This window comes from Chaetodon trifascialis, chromosome 13, assembly GCF_039877785.1.
Source record: "Chaetodon trifascialis isolate fChaTrf1 chromosome 13, fChaTrf1.hap1, whole genome shotgun sequence".
Lineage (NCBI taxonomy): Eukaryota > Metazoa > Chordata > Actinopteri > Chaetodontiformes > Chaetodontidae > Chaetodon > Chaetodon trifascialis.
In genome coordinates, this window is record NC_092068.1 from 22833252 (window position 1) to 22855221 (window position 21970).

General features: G+C 43.1%; 4 protein-coding genes across 5 annotated transcripts; all 4 read right to left on the reverse strand.

Moving 5' to 3' along the window:
• Nucleotides 1–698: 698 nt before the first annotated feature.
• aftphb (aftiphilin b) lies at nucleotides 699–8545 on the reverse strand. Of its 2 annotated transcripts, XM_070977135.1 has the most exons (10): nucleotides 8461–8545; nucleotides 5801–7323; nucleotides 5405–5580; nucleotides 4887–5013; nucleotides 4685–4741; nucleotides 4406–4522; nucleotides 4234–4294; nucleotides 1354–1449; nucleotides 1020–1143; nucleotides 699–920 (listed from the first exon to the last, which is right to left on the reverse strand). In XM_070977135.1, the coding sequence occupies exons 2-10, from the start codon at nucleotides 7286–7288 to the stop codon at nucleotides 794–796; spliced, it is 2373 nt and encodes a 790-aa protein (XP_070833236.1). In that variant the 5' UTR covers nucleotides 7289–7323; nucleotides 8461–8545; the 3' UTR covers nucleotides 699–793. The 2 variants fall into 2 exon arrangements, with proteins under 2 accessions (XP_070833236.1, XP_070833235.1); XM_070977134.1 differs by lacking the exons at nucleotides 699–920; nucleotides 1020–1143; nucleotides 1354–1449; nucleotides 8461–8545 and adding an exon at nucleotides 7851–7903 and having other exon boundaries at nucleotides 2053–4294.
• Nucleotides 8546–9108: 563 nt separating this feature from the next.
• Nucleotides 9109–11010, reverse strand: LOC139340964 (zinc finger protein 699-like). The gene is made up of 2 exons (XM_070977138.1): nucleotides 10650–11010; nucleotides 9109–10262 (listed from the first exon to the last, which is right to left on the reverse strand). The coding sequence occupies exons 1-2, from the start codon at nucleotides 10840–10842 to the stop codon at nucleotides 9499–9501; spliced, it is 957 nt and encodes a 318-aa protein (XP_070833239.1). The 5' UTR covers nucleotides 10843–11010; the 3' UTR covers nucleotides 9109–9498.
• Nucleotides 11011–11899: 889 nt separating this feature from the next.
• Nucleotides 11900–14288, reverse strand: LOC139340962 (oocyte zinc finger protein XlCOF20-like). Its single transcript, XM_070977136.1, has 2 exons — nucleotides 14061–14288; nucleotides 11900–13741 (listed from the first exon to the last, which is right to left on the reverse strand). Exons 1-2 carry the CDS (start codon nucleotides 14251–14253, stop codon nucleotides 12759–12761), a joined length of 1176 nt encoding a protein of 391 aa, XP_070833237.1. The 5' UTR covers nucleotides 14254–14288; the 3' UTR covers nucleotides 11900–12758.
• A 1378-nt stretch (nucleotides 14289–15666) lies between these two features.
• On the reverse strand, nucleotides 15667–19849 carry LOC139341547 (zinc finger protein 271-like). Its single transcript, XM_070978105.1, has 6 exons — nucleotides 19846–19849; nucleotides 18648–19755; nucleotides 18122–18134; nucleotides 17752–18072; nucleotides 16945–16999; nucleotides 15667–16811 (listed from the first exon to the last, which is right to left on the reverse strand). The coding sequence occupies exons 1-6, from the start codon at nucleotides 19847–19849 to the stop codon at nucleotides 15697–15699; spliced, it is 2616 nt and encodes an 871-aa protein (XP_070834206.1). The 3' UTR covers nucleotides 15667–15696.
• Nucleotides 19850–21970: the final 2121 nt, after the last annotated feature.

Sequence of the window (21970 nt, forward strand, 5' to 3'; positions counted from 1 at the left end):
AGTCGAGTTGCAGGTACGAAAGATAATGATTGACCTAATTAACAATACATGTAAGAGACATCCTGAAACAGTGTTAGTTGCTTTATTTTCCACTGTCCTTTGCAGAGCTTCAGCTGACTTTAATCTCACGCAGGTGGTGAAATATTATTGCTTGTTGGGGGAGAAGCAGGTTAAAACTGGAACCAGAAGCCACATAATCAGCTTTACTGGCTGATGGTCAACAACCAAAGCATAAAAAGGAAATGTAAGTTTTATTAAGTTCAAAAATAATGAAAATATTCTGTCATATGTCATGCATCTTTACTCAGGCCTTGTCAAACCATCCAGAAACAATGCTCTTTCATCTCTCATATCGCTTCTGTATAACACGTCTTTAATAATGTCACAATAAAAATAAATGACATGTTTTACAATGAAATAAATACACAATACAGCATAATTAAAGTTTGCTGTAAGACTCTGTATGGTGAGTGAATGGGTATGTTTAAACCACAGTAAAACACAACACAGGAAGAGGAATAATACTTGATGTAAAATAAATAAGATCTTTACACTTTGCAGATTTTCATACATTGAAATTAATGCATGAGTTGATACTATGACAGATTCATTTTTTAGGGAATGAGTCTTGAAAACAGCCAGCAGGTGGAGTGTTTTGACCAAAGCAGGAGATCAACTCAGTTTGAAGAGTCCATGTCTCTAGTTTCCTTACAGCCTCTCACACCTATGAAGCATTGAATCCGGTGTTGACCACTGTCAGTGGTAGATTAATTTCAGTTCAGTGTGAATGTGTTCAGCACTCTTTGGGTACGAGGATGCTTGGGAACATTAGGACCTTGGCCTGCATGAAAGACAGATTGGGCAGTCCAGAGACGACCCTGCCGGCCTCTGCACTCAGCTCCTCATCCTGCTGAGGTTTCCTGATGAAGATCACATAAAGATTACATGTTACATCATTAATGAAGCCAGAAAATTTCACTGTGATAATCTTCATATGTGGATGTGACACCTGAGCTGACCTGACTGAAGTGCTGTTCTTCTCTGCGGTGGACATGAGGCGGTTCAGAGTGTCCTCCATGTTGATGCTGTTCGCGCTGGTTTCCACTCTGCTGATGGCCAACTCATACAGCTCACGATCAACTCCTTTACGTGCGAGTGTGTGTAACAAACACACATCAAAACATGTTATAAAAGGGACAAAGTGTGTCAAGAGGACCTCAATGCCCACTGCACCAGATGAATTGCTTGATATTGCTCTAATGGTGGTGTTATCACGGTGGAGAGCTCTGTCTGATACGACTTAATGCTCATGAATGACAGTAAAATGACATTTCTGCAGTTTGGCTTGCTGACCTGGAGGAGGGCTGCTGCTACGGCTGCTGACACTGCTGCCGAAGGATGTGCTCTCCTCCTCAGGACCAAAATAATCCAGGTTGAGAGCAGAGCAGCCTGTGCTAACGAGGGGAGACAGGAGCTGAGGATCGTTGTGGGGTGAGGAGGGACGGGGGAGCTTGTTCATAAAAGGAGAGTGAGCATCGACTTCTGGTTGATGTTTTCTCCTTTTACCGAGGCAGCGGGAAGACTGAGAGTGACAGACACGGCAAACGAAGCTCAGCAAAGCAATGCAAAGCTGACGTTATCCAACTTCTTTTATATTCAGAGGCTCCTTAACTATGAAATGTCCAAGCCAGCACCCAGCATGAGGCCACTGAAACGACCTTCATATGGAGGGAGCATGATTCAGGTGACAGGTGGTCCAAACAGCCTCAGTGTGCTGGTGTAGTTTGTTAGCTTATGTATGAATTTCACCTTGATTATATGCAAAAAGACACTTCTGCTGTTGTCTTGGTCTAGCTGTTAGCTTTCATAGCAAATGTTTGCCAGGCTCCCTGGTGAAAATCACACCACCTTCAGCAGCATCTAGGAACTCTGAGCAGCTCTACACCCTTTGTCTTGTGACAAAAACAAACAATGCCAGCCATCTGTGTCGCCGTTTGGATGCTCCAGCTTTGCATTCAGCCGGAGAGAAGAGCGAGACAAGACAAGAGGGAAGAGAGGCACAGCCGAGCAGGAGGCATCAACTGATTTATTTCAGTATGTACAAGGATTTCCTACAAGTCCTTATTGCAGTGCATTAAATCTGGATTTGAGCAGTAAATCTGGAGAAGAGAAATCAACAGACTACAGGTCCAAAGAGGATTTCACAATCTGAAAAAAAGTCCTTTTAGAAAAGAAGTGCTGGCATAAAGGCACAACTCATGAAACACTGTGACTGTGGTCACAGGAAGTTGCTGCAGAAACACATTTGACTGATGAGTGGAATTCAGGTCTAACTTTTTTGTTTCCAAACTAAAGTGCGTGGAAATAAACAATCCTCTATCCTATTCAGCATGCTCATACAGTAAATGCATCAGTGCAGAGGGAGCACTGAAAGAAAAACAATACAAGCAGCTTGAAGTGAAGCAGGAATCTCAGCTGCGTTACGTGTTTTGACCTTTTTGCTCTGCTGCCCTCTGCTGGCCGGACGTCACTATTACAATACTGATGGCATCTAATCTCTGAACATTTGTCTTGTTTGGGTTGTTGTGGATCCAAAGACTAAAATACAAACCTGAACTTAAAGAAACTCGTCAAACACACAAAGCGTAATACTTTTTTTTTTTAAATCCAGGAGGTGCTTCTGTTGTTTTCACCTGTGGACTCTGATTGAGGCATCCAAGGAAATTACAGGTTAATATTTTGAACTTATTTATCAGCTGCTCATCTCCATCCAATGAATGTGTCAGCACTTTCTACAGCCTGCAGTAAGAAAGTGACTTTATCAATTTTAGTTTGAATTTTACCAATAAAGTCAGTCAGTTATCTTTTGGGGTAGAATTTAAAATACAGAGTTTTGCTTCATTAAAAGAATTTTTTCTCGTTACTCACTTCAAAACCATGCAGCTGGTTTTGAAAGATCTTCTATAAAAATCCACAAGGACACCAAACAAAAGCTCATTTGTGGACTTTGTAATTTACACTGACGCTTTATCTTTTTTTCTGGTCTCTGTTAGATCTTGTTAGTCAATAACCAACAAATCCATAAATATGAAGCATAATTTACCACAGAGCACACTCCAAATGTAAAGTAATTTCACGTAGAATTGTAATAAGAAATTCAAGTTTTACGATGAATTAGAAACAAATCCTTTAAGTGCAAAATATTGATCGAAACACCACAGAAGTAACTTTTTTCCTGAGCAAAGAATGACTCTGTGTTGTCTTTTTTTTTTATTTCTCTTTACCAAAGGTGTCTAACATGGCTGAGGGGACCATGAAACCCTTAACAAGCAAATATGAACATCCGAAAGTAAAGACACTTTAGTGTCAAATAAAGCCAAAACTTGGACGATGCTGTCAGATCTATAGGCTGAGTGTGTAACACAGCCGTGCGCTGGGCAAAGAGTGAGCATTAACACTGGAGAGTGAAGAGTTCCACCTCCACAGCGGCCGCCAATAAATTAAATTAACACGTTTCTTTGGATTCATTCATTAAATTAACACGGCAGCTTTTAGGAGGTTCAGGTTTTGTAATTGTGACATTAATTCAGCATTAAACTCTGATTTTGTTGTGTTGTATTAAAAAAAATCATACAAAATCATCAAGCATCACAGTAATAGTACACGTTATTTTCAGTAGCTTTCTTTGCAGTTTTCAGGAGCCTTTACTCATCTCAGTGTTACCACGTCAAGACAGACACCACAGTGTTTCCCCAGAACAGCTGGAGCTGATAAACACTGAGATAAACTGTGTAAAAGGTGGCAGCAGGTGAAGGAAGGAGGAAAGGGAAGCCAGTTCAGTGTTTCCCCTTTCATTGTCCTGGATTAACTGGGACTGATGGCTAATGTTTCTGCTTGTCTTGAGTGCCAGTTTCAGGTCGGTCAGATGTTAAAGATCTGAAGGTTTTCTTGTCTGGACAAATCGTAACGACAACAACCTGATTTCTGAATGCTGGGTCTGTTCTGCGTTATTCGTGAGAGGAAATTCACCCAAATCACAAAATATTGCTGAACGAACAGAGGGGAAACACAGCGTAAATGAAAAGAAGCGGAAGTGGAAGTGAGGAGGAGTCCAGAGGAGCCCAGAGTAAACGCTCAAAGGTTTGGCTTATTAGAAAGAGCCAGGCGGGGGGGTGGTTGATACTGTAGTCTACTTCCGGCCCCAGAAGTGAGGGGCTCGGCGAGGGGACGTACCGTCCTGAGAGCTGCGAAGGCCACGGCTGCTCCAGTCCAGCTGGCTGGAGGAGAGCGCCTCCTGCGCAGAGAGGAGTAAACAGCATTTCAGACTTAAAATACACAACTTTTAATATCTAGCGGTGGCTGTTCTTTAATCTAAAACAGCTGGAATGAGTCAAATCAAAGTTACCCGCATTGAATCTGTTGAGGGGTCCGGTGTGTCCCGGGGTCCCGGAGGTGCTGTGACGGCTGAGTGCGCTGCAGAGCAGACAGCTGCCACAGAGTCTTTGGTGGGCTCTAGCATTCCCTGATGAGACAAGCAGAAAAACGGAGATTCAGAATCCGAGGTTTGGATGACACACCGTCAGCTGTAACAGGAACAAATTGTGCGACCAGTGACGCAGCTCATCCGACACCAGAACATTAAAAGACAAATGAGTTCAGGTCACACTTCCTGCAGGCGACTCACCAGGCTGGACGCAAACGCGGGCACAGCCAGTGGCTGCTTCTTCATGCCAACGAACACCTTTCAAAAGGCAAAGACACATTTAAAAAGCCTGAAAATAAAACTTTGATCCAAAGCAACTTAGAATTCATACAGCAGCTGTTCTGTGAAACTGTTCTGTTTGGATCACTGATAAACAGAAGCTTTTACGTTCTCCCAAACTCACAATGTTCTTTGCATCCATGTCGAGGCACCTGAGCAGAGTCCTGTTTGTATGGGAGCCCCCCCACTGAAACTGGAGGTTGACTGCACTGTGGAGGTCCCGCTGTGGCCACCACATCCCCCCCTGAGTCCTGAGAAAAGGTGCACAAACAGCATTTTGACGCATTCAGGGAGAAAATTAATAAAAAGCGTGTCCATTTTGTCTTTCACTACAAAACCTTCCTAGGTCAGATGTTTTTGCACGACATTCCAGAGATCGGAATTTTTACTTGAATTTTGTCGATGAATTTTAAGTTTCAGTAGATGTCGATGTCTCCCACCAACCTCCCAGTTCTCCCTCTTCTTATTTAAATCCTACCTCTGTTGCTCCTCATGGAAATGCATCACTTCTACATGCATTTGATGAGCTGCATATAGTTTAAATCACTACTTGTGTTGTACTTCTTTGTAACATAAACCAGATTTTGCTTGTTAACACATCCACCATCATCATCACCACCGCTGCCCAGAAGTCATCCTCACCACTGAGATCCGGGACAGAGTCCTGGTTTCTCCTCCTCCTCCTCGCTTTCAGGGAGGTGTCGAGGATGAAGCAGAGCACCGAGGCTGAGCACCTCCTCCTCGCCCTCCGCAGCTGGGACCTCCACCTCCGGAAAACTGGCCACGAGGAGCTGCTGGACACGGCAGGAGAGCGACAGCTGACCAGAAAGAAGGGAAGAGGGTTCATTTTTTAAAATGTTCAAAATATGTGAAGAACTTTTGATTAACTTTGAGCTTTTACTTAGCAAACAACAAAGTGAGAAGAAAAGGACAAATTAAGGTGAATCCAAGACAAACCCTGAATTTTTCTTTTTCTCCGCGGCTGCTAATCATCATCATAAAGAGCAACCACAATAAAAGCAGCGCAACGTCTCCCACCTGACAGCTGTTCCTCCCGGAAACCCCGCACCGCCCTGCCCTGTCCTCCTCCTCGTCAGCGCTCCCATCAGTCTGCAGGCTGCTGACTTGCTCTCTGAACTGTATCCAAGTCCTTCCCTGCTCCTTGAACTCCGGCCACGACCCCTCTCCTTCCTCCTGCGTGGGCGCCGAGCAGAAATCTGCAAAGCTGTCGCTCGGCGGGAGGTTTCCCAGACTCCGCACCCCTTCGTCAGCTGTTTGGGCATGTCCTTGGTCCCTGTGGTGCTCAAAACTGCTTTCTTTGAAGTCTGCAAAATGGTCTTGTGTGTGTGGTCCAGATTGTGACTGGTTGGAGGTAGCCGAAGTTTCCTGAGTCGCAGATCGGTCGCAATTCTGAAAACCCTTCTCTGCCTTAGACTGTCTGAGATCTGTCATGCTGTTGTTGACGAAAAAGTCAAAATTGGTGTAGTTTCCCAGCTCCTCTTCCTCCTCATCAGTCTGGTCCCAGTCAGTCTGATCCCCTGAAACAAGAGATGAAACGTTTGGCTCTGAGTCTGCAGAAGGACCCTCAAACGACCAGTCGTCACAGAGGGACGCCTCTGAAGCAGACTCACACACACTGACTGTTTGGGGGACAGCACCGACGCTCTTTCCTTGATCTTCTCTGTCTTCTCCTGACTCTTCATCCTCCTGCACCTCTGCAGTTTGCACAGAATTAGACCTATGCCGTCTGTCCCTCTGACGGTCCCCAGGCTTGCCGGACTCTTCCTCCCCAGAACGAGGCTCTTCTGAAGGAAAGTCCAAAGCTGCGGCAGCTTCCTGAGGCTGATGCTGGTCCTGAGATGGTAGCACGAGTGCTGCATCTCTTTTCTCACAGTGTTTGACCGTAGTGCAAACTTTTTCTTTTGCCTCATGTGCACAATGAGGTCGGGGCTCAGAGTCCATAACAACGTCCTGGCCTGGATCGCAGATTTGTTCACCCAGTGCGTTTGAAGAGCTCGTCCCCACAGCTCTGCCATCCCATTGCTCTGCGCTGCCCAAAGGTGTGAAGCCACAGCACCAGGGATGTGTCGGCTGCTCTGTAAACACAGTGAAATCAGCAAACCCTGTTTCTTCCCTGGGGGAGCATATACCCACTGCAGAGGCGATGTGGATCCCAGAGTTGTGGTCTCTTTCTGAAAAGCCATTTGGAAGGTGCACACATGCTTCAGCATTATAATCCTGCCCTCCCACGTCTACCTGGGCTCTGCCGGACCCCGAGTTCACAGCAGATGGGGGCTGGGATTGTTTAACTGGGTGATTAAAGCTGCAGTTGGGTTGGCGGGTGGCTGGCTGAGGCTGGCTGAGGCTGGATGGTGAATCAGTAAATCCAGGAGTCGGGCAGGACCCCCCGACAGAGAATCCCCCAAAGTCCCCAAACTCGTCTTCCTCTGATCCCGCCTCCCCATCACCATCATCTTCCAGTGGAGGAGGGGAGGAGGAGTGCAAGGGCATGATGTCTGGCTCCATGGGTTCTCCTAGCAGGACCTGAAGGCCTCATGCACCTGAGAGAGGAAAGTGAAAAGAGCAGAAGGATGTTCCTTTAATCAGGTTAAAGACTCATGGCCAAAATAGCTTAAATTGGTAAGCAGGATGCTCAGTAGATGATTTGTTAATGTTTAACAGGAGGATCTGTAATCATGTCTTTAAAATATTTTGTTTTACAGAGGCGGTTTTGAATGGGGGGGTGTTTTCAGCAGCACACTCTGATAATCATGACAATATCACAAAACAGCACGCACGGAAGTATAACTTGGTTACGCTGATGGTTTCCTGGGTGGTGGATGCGTGTGTCTGCTGAGTGTGTTAAAAATAGAGGAACCGGCACACATGATGGTTCCACAGAGCAGAAAATATGAACTTTACGAATCCATTGCCCAATCTCATCTCTTCACACGTCCTCTTTCTGTGTCCCCAAAGAAATCCTTTGTCAGGTCTTAACATCTGAGTGACACATTTCCAGCTCTGTGACTGCCTGTGTGCTGCTGATCCTGCATGGAAAAAGTGGGCAGTGCTGTCTGCAGCCTGTTACCTGATACAGGTAACATTATCCGCAGCTTTGTGCTACTTTAGACGAACAGTTCAAACCAAGTCCAAAAGCTGCTTCAGGATCACGGATTAGTGCCTCTATTAGACCTTCAGCATCAACACACAAGACCTGCTCCCCTGTGAGAGACGGAAACTGACTGAATTCAACATCCCGAGAAGTTATTTACCCATAACAGATTAGCTCTCTCTATATATTTGTCTTTGTGAATAGTCGGTAACAGCGACGTCCTGCCATTTTCTCCAGTCTCCTGTTCATGGACGGACAGGTGTCATGCCATGATATGGACATTAAAATGTGAAGCCATGTAAACACGAGATGCTAATAAATTAGAAACAATCGCAAAATAGTTGACGGTTTATGTAAAGCTAGCTATTTGTAGATAATTCATTGTAGGTTATGTTAAAAACCTACATCGCAAATCCGCTATCTTGTTTCAGCAGCAACTGATTAGCTTACAGTCTCCGCAGCTAGCTAGGAGCAGCCAGCGCTTAGCTTAACGTTAGCTGTCCGTCAAAAGCACCCAAACGTTGACATGCTGTTTAAATGCGGCTAACAGCTAGCTATTGATACAAAGTACCAGCTTTTTATTTACCAGCACTCATTCACTTCGCCTTCTCGTCACTTCTTGTCTATCTGTGCCGCAGCCTTTCCTCTCCATCCTCTGGCATCATTCTCCCCCAGTATTAAATGGGACGTGTAAAAAGTGAAGACATCTCACTACGTCCCGTTTCAAGGCACCGGAATTACCAATGGCGAAGAGCAGTTGGGAAAACGCCCAGGGCCGGGAAGTGCCTCCTCCTCAAAATAGACGATCTTTGGTGATGTTTAGAGTGGAAACAGCACCTCCTGTTGGGCAGACTGGATACTACAGCAGTTTTCTTAGCCTATAATACTTTATTCTGTTATGGTTATTATTTATTTCATAGTTTTATAGTTTTAAGTAGTAGTAGTAGTAGTAGTAGTAGTAGTAGTAGTAGTAGTAGTAGTAGTAGTATTTAGTCAAATAAGGAAATGTAATGTGGCATTTGGTAATCTAGGTGACCAATCCCAGTGATAGACAACATTATGTTAATTTTAGGGTAAGACAGAGTAGATGTGGCTGCTAGCTGATTTTATATCTTGTGTGGGGCATAGAGACAATAAATTAGACAAACATGGATCCAAAATTAATTGTGTTGAAGACTTTGTGTTACAAGATGACTGAACTGTAATTACATTTTAACACTGATGATTTTTTTTTGATCCATGCTTTTCATTGTGATATACTACTTCAAGTGTCCCAGCATCACAAAAAGCTCTTTATCATTACAAAATAGGGGAAAAAATAAATTCATTGGCAAACACAGGTGAGAGAGACACGAACACGAATTAAACGATTTTAAGATGCCACACAAACATCTGTTGCACCCAAGATCCTGTACTGACACAGAAGATGTTTTTCAGACAGTTTTTATTATTTTTCCTTTTTCCTCTGAACAGACTCAACACTGCTTTTCAGACAGTGTGAGCTGGCCTGGTTCCACGCCTCTGAATCACCTCCAGCATTTTTAACTTTTGAACTTAACTAAAATAAAATGAATGAGGCAAAGAAACATCCGTTCAGTCTGATGATCAAGCCGTAGGCTACACCTCAGCGTAGGGTACTTGCTTCGTGGACCTTCTTATGGTCCGACAGATTTGAAGCTGTGTAAAATCTTTTACCACAAACCAAACAGTGAAATGACTTCTTCCCTTTGCCCTCCATCAAACCACAAGTCTTGACATGATAGCTGTGGGCAACCATTTTGCCACATGATTTGCAAAAATAAGGCTTTTCCCCTGTGTGTGTCCTCAAGTGAACACTGAGATTTGAGTTTTGAGCAAATGACCTCCAACAGAGAGGACATTTGTGAGGCCTTTCACCTGTGTGAATTCTCAAATGCACAGCCAGATGGTCCCTACGAATAAAGGTCTTGTCACACTCGTAGCATTTGAAGGCCCTTTGTCCCATGTGACTCTCAGCCATGTGTCTGATCAGGGCAGCGTCCCTGCTGAACTGCCTGCCACAGACCCGGCAATCCCTTTCATCTTTCTGGGCTCCTTCCTGCTCCATTAAAGCCGTGTCGCTGGGGCTTGGACCACAGGAGGATGTGTCATCGGTCCCATCCGATTCATTATCGTGTAATGTCTCAGTTACATTGCTGAGGGTTGGGAACAGCTGGCGGTCTGTCTGAGCAGTTGTTTCTGATGCAGCACCTCTGACTTTTACATCCTCAGATGGATCATCGTTCAGGTGTGGTGTAATAACGAAGTCCACCTGCTCCTCTTTCACCTGCTGGGTCTCATTTTTCTCCACAAGGAGAAGCTGGTCTGGCTGCTGGGGAGGTAAAATCTCCTCAGAGACTGACTGGTTGTCTAAAAAAAGAGAAGACAGATGCTATTACCTGTTAAAGAGACAACCAATTTCTAACACAAATATATCTGAATGAAAGCAAGTAAGATGTGTCTTAATCAGATCTCTTAACATGTCAATGGTAGAAGAATTGACTTTTTACATCCATTAATTCGTGATCATAAAGCTTTTTTCAGCAACTTTTTTGACTTTGTAACGTAAAATTTGGAAATACAATACGGGCTGATCCATCAAAGTTTGTTTGTGGGATGCTAACTGTCTACTGCTAGCACCTCTTAACAACTGTAGCTCTGGCATTGGCTAATTTCAGAAGCTAACATTAACCTGTAGCCAAACTCGCGATGCTACCTAGCGTACAAGCAAGCGGTTACAAACATGACGACACAAACCTGCTCTGAATAAAATCACTTCAGGTCTTAAAACGGTCAGCTGCGCTAGCTGCCTTTTCAGCTGGATTATTTCTTTCCTGGAGCGGACTACTTCACTCTGATACTCTGCTATCGTCTTTTCAACAAGTCCAAAGATTTCCTCGGCGGCCGCCGTCAGTCGCTCGTTGACCAGTACTCTGAGCATCTCCGTCATGATGGAGCACCGGCTAACGGTAACGATGGACGTGGAGGGCGACACACTGACTTTCAAAGAAAGAAATAAAACTCATTGGGAGCTGAAATCCACAGTTCAAAAAATATGAACTCAAACAAGGGCGACCACGTCTGTTCATGCTTCCTGTTCAACTTCAGAACGCACAGCATTCATGTTCACCAGCGCCCCCTGCTGCCCTGGAGGGCGCTTCTCCTCATGTTGTACAACTTAACACAAACATTGAAAAATGAATGATGGTACATGTAACTAATGTATGTATTACAAATACGGAGAGAACACGCAATAAAAAACATACTTAGCTACTGCACACAACAAAAATCTCATCTTTATGTCATAGCAGCTGATTATGTTATGAACAAAGTGTTAACCTGAAGTTTGATACGCTGAATGAGCACAATGGAAATACTGCTTTGTTTCTTTCTGACTTTATTACTCACTCTGTGTGAAGATATGGTGATTTGTATAACCCAATACAACAAATAATTCAATGAGCTTTACAGGCCAACAAGTGGCTGACCAAGCCACAGCTCTTGACGACCCTTGAATCAAATCATGATATTCACATATGTGGTGTAACGTGATGCTTTCCTGGCTGATGGACTGCCTGCTCAGCTTTTTACTCTGCCTATGGCCAGACAAACCTCTCAAACATTGATTTTCCCTGTGGTGAACAACTCTGTGACATTACATCCAATCTGTGTACCATCCAAATACATGTTACCACTGATCATAAACTGAGTGCATATAACAAACTGATCAATGTGAGTGGATAATAGCAAAGCTGCTCCTCTTCCCACTCATTCCCTCATGTCCTCTCTTTAACCTTAAGGAAATAATTCTGTATGTGACGTACATTTATTGTTGAAAACTAGTGCTGTCAATCGATTAAAATATTTAATCGCAATTAATCTCATGAATGTCATAGTTAACTCGTGATTAATCACAAATTAATCGCACATTTTAAACTATTCTAAATGTCCCTTGAATTATCATTTTAATACTCTTATAAACATGGAAAAGTGGATAGGCCTGCTTTGTGCAAATGTTTTTTTATTGAAAACAACAACATGTAGTGTTATATTTCACACTTACATTCTCACTTTGAGCAGTCATTCACATTTGAAGCAAAATCTCACAATTTAACTGTCAATAAACAGGTGACAAAAAAATAAATACTTGGTTACAAAAAAGCCCCTTCAACAAAACCTTTTTAAGGGATCAAAACAGGGTGATAAAAAATAAAGTTACAAAGTGCACATCATTGTAAACTAGGACTCAGCCTATAGTGCAGTTAAACCATGGCTTAAACTTTCCTTTATTTAGTTTCCTTTGAACATAACAGCATCCATCTGCCTCTGTCGAAAGCCATCCATTGTCTGGTTTTGACAAGGAGGAGGCGGCGAAGAATTCGCATTAGCCGAGTGTTTGGCCATCAAGTGGTATTTCAGACTGGATGTGCTGCGGCGATAACTCAGTTCACACCAACAATACACACAGATAACTTTGGTCTTGTCAGTCGACCCATCTGGCAACTTATTGAAACTAAACTTTCCATTCAGATTCTTGTTCGCATCCAATTCAGCGTTTCGCGCTTGACATCCACACAAACCGGTAGCCTACTCTTTTACAGCTTGCGAGCAGACAAGACCAAACACGTGCGTGGGGTGTGCCTATTGTTTTGTTTCTGGTTTACAACCGGATCCTGTAGTTTTTCCAACGTTACTAGCAGTGGCCACCGCTCATAAAAAACTACAAGTTCACTAGGTCACAAAGAGCGTTAATCTCGCGATAAAAAAAATTACAGTTAAAATTGATTTGCGTTAACGTGTTAATAACGCGATATTTTTCACAGCACTACTGAAAACATATTCGCTGTCACACAGACTCATGTTCTCTCACACAGCATCAAGATTTTCTAAGTCCTGATCTTCCGGTTTCTTGCTGATGTGTCGTTTCCATGACTCGTGGACCTCCATATGCATCTTCAGGTCTGAATCTGTGTGAAACATTCTGCCGCACGTTGCACAACGAAAGGACTTTGTGCTTTTGTTTTGTGTCCCTGTGCACAATTTGAGATGACGGCTGCTGGCAAACCTCTTGCAACATTTCTTACAAAAATACGGTTTCTCTCCAGTGTGCTGTCTCATGTGAACGACACGATTCGAGTTCTGAGTGAATGTTTTCCCGCAGAAGTCGCAGCTGAAGGGTTTTTCGCCGGTGTGAACTCTCGCATGCAGAACGAGCTGGTGCTTCTGGTTAAACTCCTTGTTGCATTCAAAGCATTTAAAGGTTTTCTTCTCGTTGTGATTCTCATCTACGTTCTCCGTTTCTGGAGTGATTCTGCACTCATTCTGCACTTTGCAAAATTTGAAATGATTGCTCGTGGCAAAACTTTTCCCACATTTGGCACAAAAATACGGTTTTTCCCCTGTATGCACCCTCATGTGGGCAAGACGGCTTGAGTTCTGAACGAAGGTTTTGCCACAGAAATCACAGCTGAAGGGCTTCTCACCTGTGTGAATTCTGATATGCAGAACGAGCTGGTGCCTCTGATTAAACTCCTTGTTGCATTCAAAGCATTTAAAGGCTTTGTGCCCTTTGTGACTCTTGTCTACATGCCTTATAAGATGAGAGTCCCTCTTAAATCTTTTACCACAGAAGCGGCACAGCCTTTCTTCCCTCGGAGACTGTTCCACTTCCACAAGGACGTCGACGCTGCCATTCTGAGGAGGCGACGACGAAGCATCGTCTTCATTCCTCTCCTCCTTCACGCTTTCATTCACGCTCACAGTTACGGCGGCGGACGATGAGAGCGGCTCGTAGTCTGTGGCTGGTTCTGATTTGACTTCAGCGCTGTAGAAAGCATTAGCCTCCACGTCTGGAAAAGCAATTAAGATGTGTCTTAATCAGATCTTTTAACATGTCAATGGTAGAAGAATTGACTTTTTACATCCATTAATTCGTGATCATAAAGCTTTTTTCAGCAACTTTTTTGACTTTGTAACGTAAAATTTGGAAATACAATACGGGCTGATCCATCAAAGTTTGTTTGTGGGATGCTAACTGTCTACTGCTAGCACCTCTTAACAACAATAGCTCTTGCATTGGCTAATTTCAGAAGCTAACATTAACCTGTAGCCAATCTCGCGATGCTACCTAGCGTACAAGCTAGCGGTTACAACCATGACGACACAAACCTGCTCTGAATAAAACCACTTCAGGTGTTGAAACGGTCAGCTGCTCTATCTGCCTTTTCAGCTCGATTATTTCTTTCTTGGAGCGGACTGCTTCACTCTGATACTCTGCTATCGTCTTTTCAACAAGTCCAAAGATTTCCTCGGCGGCCGCCGTCAGTCGCTCGTTGACCAGTTGTCTGAGCATCTTCGCCATGATTAATAATGGGACTAATGTCTCGAGGCGCCGGAGGGTCTGTCGAGTAAAAGTGGGCGTGCCAGATGAAGCCCCGATTCGAGGCTTGTATAGTTCTTGTGGACATCACGTGACCGATGACAAACGAGGCGTCGGTTTGTGTGGGTGACGTAACCATAGACATAATGTGTATATTATGTCTATGGACGTAACTGTCTCATTCCGAGTATCGCTTCCGTTAAAAGCGGGTTCGAAACGCACGCGTCTTTGTGGGTGTGTCGGTGTTTATGGTAGTGTGGTGTCAGTGTTTCAGCGTGTCAGTAGCGAGTTCAGATTATATAAATAAACTATGAGCGAGTGAAGTAGATAATATAGGTAGATCAGTACTAGTGACATCATAACAATTATTATCATTAGTCATAGTATTATTATTAGTATTATCTGCAGTAAATTCTGCCAGTGGCACAACCCCAGCTCAGGTAGCAGCTCTTCAGCAACATCTTCAACATCAACAACATCCATGAACAACAGTAAGCAGTCTGTTTCTTTGTTTTGTCAAAATTAACATTAATTGGCAGTAATGTGAGCCACTGTTATTGTTTATCTGCTGGACACAACAGTGGATCAAAGCAGCAGAAGCTCAAGTGCTGCAGCAGATGCCACAGTAGAAGTGGATCATTATTTGGCAGGGGTGAACCCGGCAAGAACAGAAGATCCCCTTGCCTCCTGGAGTAGACAGAAACACCAACATCTCCCACCTTTACCAGCTGGCTCTCATGTTTTTATGTTGCCCTGCATCTTCTGTTCCATGTGAAAGTTTATTTTCTAAGGCTGGAGGGATTGTTCCTAAGAAGGGAAACTGTCTGAGCCCTAACACTGTTAAAAAACTTATTTTTCTAAATAAATACCAATGAGCATTCTCATCCACCACCCAGTGAAACAGTGTCTCCCATGTAATATTCCCAATCCCACATCCCTGCGCTAAGCACAAAAACAAAGTTTTATTTGTGGTGTTCATACAGGCATCTGTAATCAAAAAAATATTTTACAAATGAGCATAAACATGGGCGTGTGAGAGAACCGTGACAAAGATGAATGTTTTATTATATACAATCACAGAAAAAGTGTCCACTCAGGTGATGAGCAAAATTTGTTTTATTTCTTTGCAGCGCTGATGTGTAACATAAGCTGCATCCAACGTCATAGTCTTTACAATATTTTATTGTTTTATATCAGTTACATGTAACTGCAGTGAGGTCATTCTGGGACATTTCATTTGCTTCTCCGCCATAAATGAGTAAAAAAAAACAAACAAAATCAGCTCCAGATAAATCCTCATGACACAGTCCAATATCTGAATTGTATCCACATAAACTGGTGAACAGTTTCTTATTCAGCTGATTTTTTGAGACTGATGCATGTTTATTGATTTATTGTTGAAAAAATATTTGTTGTCATACAGACTCATGCTCTCTCACATAGCATCAAGTCCTGATCTTCCAGTTTCTTGCTGATGTGTCGTTTCCATGACTCGTGGACCTCCATATGCACCTTCAGGTCTGAATCTGTGTGAAATGTTCTGCCGCACGTTGCGCAGCGAAAGGACTTCTTTGTGCTTTTGTTTTGTGTCCCTGTGCATAATTTGAGATGATGGCTGCTGGCAAACCTCTTACAACATTTCTTACAAAAATACGGTTTCTCTCCAGTGTGCTGTCTCATGTGAACGACACGATTCGAGTTCTGAGTGAATGTTTTCCCGCAGAAGTCGCAGCTGAAGGGTTTTTCGCCGGTGTGAACTCTCGCATGCAGAACGAGCTGGTGCTTCTGGTTAAACTCCTTGTTGCATTCAAAGCATTTAAAGGCTTTCTCCCCTTTGTGATTCTCATCTACGTTCTCCGTTTCTGGTGTGATTCTGCACTCATTCTGAGCTTTGCAAAATTTGAAATGATTGCTCGTGGCAAAACTTTTCCCACATTTGGCACAAAAATATGGTTTTTCCCCTGTATGCACCCTCATGTGGGCAAGACGGCTTGAATTCTGAACGAAGGTTTTGTCACAGAAATCACAGCTGAAGGGCTTCTCACCTGTGTGAATTCTGATATGCAGAACGAGCTGGTACCTTTGCTCAAACTCCTTGTTGCACTCCAGGCATTTAAAGGCTTTGTGCCCTTTGTGACTCTTGTCTACATGCCTTATAAGATGAGAGTCCCTCTTAAATTTTTTACCACAGAAGCGGCACAGCTTTTCTTCCCTCGGAGGCTGTTCCAGTTCCACAAAGACGTCAACACTGTCATTCTGAGGAGGCGATGACGAAGCATCGTCTTCATTCCTCTCCTCCTTCACGCTTTCATTCAGGCTCACAGTTACTGCAGCGGACGATGAGAGCGGCTCGTAGTCTGTGGCTGGTTCTGATTTGACTTCAGCGCTGTAGAAAGTATTAGCCTCCATGTCTGGACTGATGCACTGATCCATCTGCTCCTCTTTGATCTGTGGGGGCCCCACCAGAACGGGAATCTGCTCCACCTTAATGTCACATTGCTGCAATGAAGGGAGCTGTTCCTCACAGACCGACTGGGAGTCTAAAAGACAGAGAGGACATCTGCTGTCAAACTGTGGAAACTTTAAAAGCTGGAACACACACACATACACACACTGAAAATTGCCATCTGGGCTTTCGGTGATGAAAAGTGGTCCATGCTCCTCAGGTCTTACCTTCAGAGGAAGCAGAATCCAATGATACGTCCTTGATCCTGTCATTTTCTGATTCCTGCCAGGCCAGATGAACATGTCATGTAAATGTGCTTTCATCTGTGATTCATCTATGTACTCTTACAATCAGTGATATAAAAGTGGATCAGATAGTTTATCGCTTCAACTAACATTTGCTTTCATTAGTTATTACTCACTGGTCTCTAAAACATCAGAAAATGATGAAATTTGCTCTTTACATGTCTTATTTTTTCCTGACCAACAATCCAAAATCCAAAGAAATTCAGCGTACTAGCCAAAAGAAATCAGCAAATCCTCACTATTAAGACGTTGTAACTAAGTCATATTCATCCTTCTTTCTTAAAAAAAGATTTATCACTTCTTAAATGTTCTCCATCTTATTTTACATACATTTTCGATCTGTTTTTATGTCCATTCTGTTTGTTCTATGTAAAGCACTCACTTGGTGCACGTGATTTCTTTCTTGTAAAGCAATTTGAGCTACAATTCCTGTATAAAGGTGCTCTACAAATAAAGTTTATTATTATTATCATCATTCAAAAGGTGCAGGTTCAATCTCATGTTGATTGACTTTCTAATTATGGGGGGGGGGGGTCTTATGGGCTGAAACGGTAACACAGGTAAATAACTGCATAACTAAATGCTTAATGAATGAATAATTATGAAATGTAATGCTTAATGGCTGCTTTAAATAAATAAATCATAGATTACATTCTGAATGTCATTTGCATTTTTCCACACAAAATATCTGCTAATTTGTGCAACGTAACGATGCATATCAACACTCACCTCCGTTACACCTGGCTGTACCGTGCACGAGGACACGCGCGCGGTCGGGATAGCCGCTGGCGTTAGAAAACGGTGCATCGTGTCGGTCCTCCGCTGTCCGTTAACTGTGTAGTCGTCCGGAGCAAAATGCTCCGAGCAGATGATGTATTTCCTCAGCTCGTCCACGGGAGTGTTGACATCCATGTTCAGGGCACACAGCCATAGTTTCAGCCGCCCGGGTTCCTTCACTGGAAGGCGGTGAAACGACAGCGCGGAGCCAGTCCTCGCTTTGTTTCCGCATGTCTTCACGGCGCAGGAGTGAGGCATAGCACAACAAACCGCCTCATTTTAGGACCAGGTGAGTGCTAACGTTAGCCTTCTAGCTTATTACCTGCGTTGTAGTCCTTCTCGCGCAAGAAGTGTGTCAAAACAATCGTGCCACACTTACTTCCGTGTAACGTAAGCTGCGTCCAACGTCATAGTGTTCATCCGCCCGCGGAAAAAGTAGTGCCAAACACCAGGCAGAGTTTTCTTGAGGGAAGCGGTGTCCCTGCTGCAAAAAATGTCTTAAAACAAGATATGAAACAACTTGTATGTTAGATCTTTCTTCTTTACAATATTTTATTGTTTTATATCAGTTACATGTAACTGCAGTGAGGTCATTCTGGGACATTTCATTTGCTTCTCCACCATAAATGAGTTAAAAAAAAAAAAAAAAAAATCAGCTCCAGATAAATCATCACAACACAGTCCAATATCTGAATTGTATCCACATAAACTGGTGAACACAGTTTCTTATTCAGCTGATTTTTTTTTTTTACAAATTTACAAATGTATTGCTTTTATGAGATTGATGCATGTTTATTGATTTATTGTTGAAAAAATATTTGCTGTCACACAGACTCATGTTCTCTCACATAGCATCAAGATTTTCCTCCTCTAAGTCCTGATCTTCCAGTTTCTTGCTGATGTGTCGTTTCCATGACTCGTGGACCTCCGTATGCACCTTCAGGTCTGAATCTGTGTGAAAGGTTTTGCCGCACGTTGCGCAGCGAAAGGACTTCTTTGTGCTTTTGTTTTGTTTCCCTCTGCAGTGTTTAAGATGATGGCTGCTAGCAAACCTCTTCCGACATTTCTTACAAAAATACGGTTTCTCTCCAGTGTGCTGTCTCATGTGAACGATGCGACTGGAGTTCTGAGTGAATGTTTTCCCGCAGAAGTCGCAGCTGAAGGGTTTTTCGCCGGTGTGAACTCTTGAATGCAGAACGAGCTGGTGCTTCTGGTTAAACTCCTTGTTGCATTCAAAGCATTTAAAGGCTTTCTCCTCTTTGTGATTCTCATCTATGTTCCCCTTGACTTTGCACTGATTTTGCACTTTGCAAAATTTGAAATGTTTGCCTGTCGCAAAACTTTTCCCACATTTAGCACAAAAATATGGTTTTTCCCCTGTATGCACCCTCATGTGAACAATGCGACTTGAGTTCTGACTGAATGTTTTGCCACAGAAATCACAGCTGAAGGGCTTCTCACCTGTGTGAATTCTGATATGCAGAACGAGCTGGTACCTTTGCTCAAACTCCTTGTTGCACTCCAGGCATTTAAAGGCTTTGTGCCCTTTGTGACTCTTGTCTACATGCCTTATAAGATGAGAGTCCCTCTTAAATTTTTTACCACAGAAGCGGCACAGCTTTTCTTCCCTCGGAGGCTGTTCCAGTTCCACAAAGACGTCAACACTGTCATTCTGAGGAGGCGACGACGAAGCATCGTCTTCATTCCTCTCCTCCTTCACGCTTTCATTCAGGCTCACAGTTACTGCAGCGGACGATGAGAGCGGCTCGTAGTCTGTGGCTGGTTCTGATTTGACTTCAGCGCTGTAGAAAGTATTAGCCTCCATGTCTGGACTGATGCACTGATCCACCTGCTCCTCTTTGATCTGTGGGGGCCCCACCAGAACAGGAATCTGCTCCACCTTGATGTCACATTGCTGCAATGAAGGAAGCTGTTCCTCACAGTCCGGCTGGGTTTCTAAAGGACAGAGAAGACATCTGCTTAAAAGCTGCAACACACACATCCACACACTGAAAATCAACTTTTTAGCTAAGTAGGAGACATGACCCATGAGCTATAAAAACATTGTTGATAGTGTCTGACATTTTTCACTGATACTGATGAATTGCTGTGGCTGATTAATTGATCAGAAAAGAAGTAATTGTGCTTTTAAGAATTTTTAACCAGTTGACTTAAGCCTTCTTGTGGAAAAAACAAAAAAACAAAATCATTCAAAATCGTACAAGGCAGGGTAATTTAAATGTCTTAAAACATGTCTGGAGAAGATCTTCATGCAAGTATTATCTACTGCAGCTCAAAATGTGTAACCTTTAAGTCAGGCGTCTTTAGGTATTTACCTAAAAACATATCACTGTATCTTCACTCATGTTTCTTGTCTGTCTCTATACTTGTGACTGTCCAATAAAAAGGCAAAAATGCCAAATACATAGAGCCACATTACACAAATGCAACTCAAAAGCATGATCAGGAAGAATATATCTAAAAATGCAATGGCCTCCAAAACATGTAACAAATTACTATCAAATGAGATAAAAGCAGATTTCTGGACAACAATGCAAACTCAATCCTGAAGGGTAACAAGCATGTGTGAAAGTCTTACTTATACAAAGCTCCTCTTGGCCGTTGGTTGTTGGCTCCACAGTGGAGGACCTTTGAGCTGCAGCGAGAGGACTCGATGTGCCAGTCAGAGGACTCGATGTGCCAGTCAGAGAGGACTGGCTGTTTGCTTCAGGCCCCACTCTCTTCCTGTGGAACCAATAACAACCATTAAGACAACAGTTAAGGTAAAATACCACCATGTGTTGAGATAAAATGATAGTAAATCAAGAGAAAAGTTTACCTGTCCACTTTTCTTTCAATTCGTATGTACCGAGTCTGCTTTGAACAGGTGAACAATGAAGGAACAAAGTCTGGACTCTCTGGATCCATGGATGCCTCGCCTGTAAGACATCATCAGTCATTACTTGATATTACAGCCTTAGCTTACACATAACATTTTTAAATGATTCAAATTGCTTACATTTAGAGCTGCAGCAATTAATCAATCAGTTACCAACCTTTTTGATAATAGAATAATTGGTTTGAGCAATTTTTAAGAAAAATTGTAAATATTTTCTATTTTTTTCACTCCTCTATGGCAGTGAGCTGACTATCTTTGAGTTGTGGACAAAGCAGGTCATTTGAGGATGTCATCTTGGGATTTGGTAAACACACATCGACATTTTTCACCATTTCCTGACATTTTAGGCCAAACAACAATCAGGAATGAAAATCTTACCTGCAGCCCTACTTCAGCTTACTATACTAATTTATACTGTTTAAGCTATATAGTACATTGTGGTAAAATATATATTACAGTAGGAATAATTCCACAGTATTATTATGGACTTGCAGAATTAAGCTTACAATTAAATATAATACATTTATAGCACTTTAACCAGTATTTAATCTTTAATTTACATGTGTACCACTGGAGTTCTGGCCTGAGAGATAATCTTAGTTCCTACCTGCCATTGTTTAACAGGGACACTTATGAGTGTAACAGAGGGTGCCTCGTGCAGCAGCAAAGTGGACAAGCCAGCTGTGAAACCCAGAGAGGGTGAGACTGGGTGAATGCTGTTTTGCCGTTAGTGTCGATGAAGGGACATTAAAGAGGACTGTCAAAGACAGACTGAGGCCCACTTGTCACCCAGAGACCGGAAGGACCGGAGACCGCTAACGACGAAGTGGGTTACAATATTATGTAGTCCCAGGGTTTAGCTTAGTTTGTGCTCAGTCGTAGAGGAAACTAGAGGTCACAGCACAGATATATTACCGTGTGTTCCATCCATCCATCATTTTTGCATAAATACGGGGTGATGTTTGAGCTAAAGTGTCTGAGCAGTTTGGTTTGTTTACATGCTAACTTCTGCTAACATGCTAATGTTGCTAACGTCGGTCAATGGTGTTTCCCGTTATAAAATAGCTAACTGAGAAAGCTAGCTGTGCGTCTGCCGCTGTTAGTTCTCGGTAACCGCGTCGTTGATTTTGCCTGTGCGTGTGATGAACAGCGGAGGACACCTTGCCTGATATGAAATGAGCACTGCACAGACGAGAATTCCGGATGATTTCCTCGGTCCAGTCTGTCCGTTTGATGGCTTGCAGCCATAATCGCCTGCGCTCAGCGGCGAAG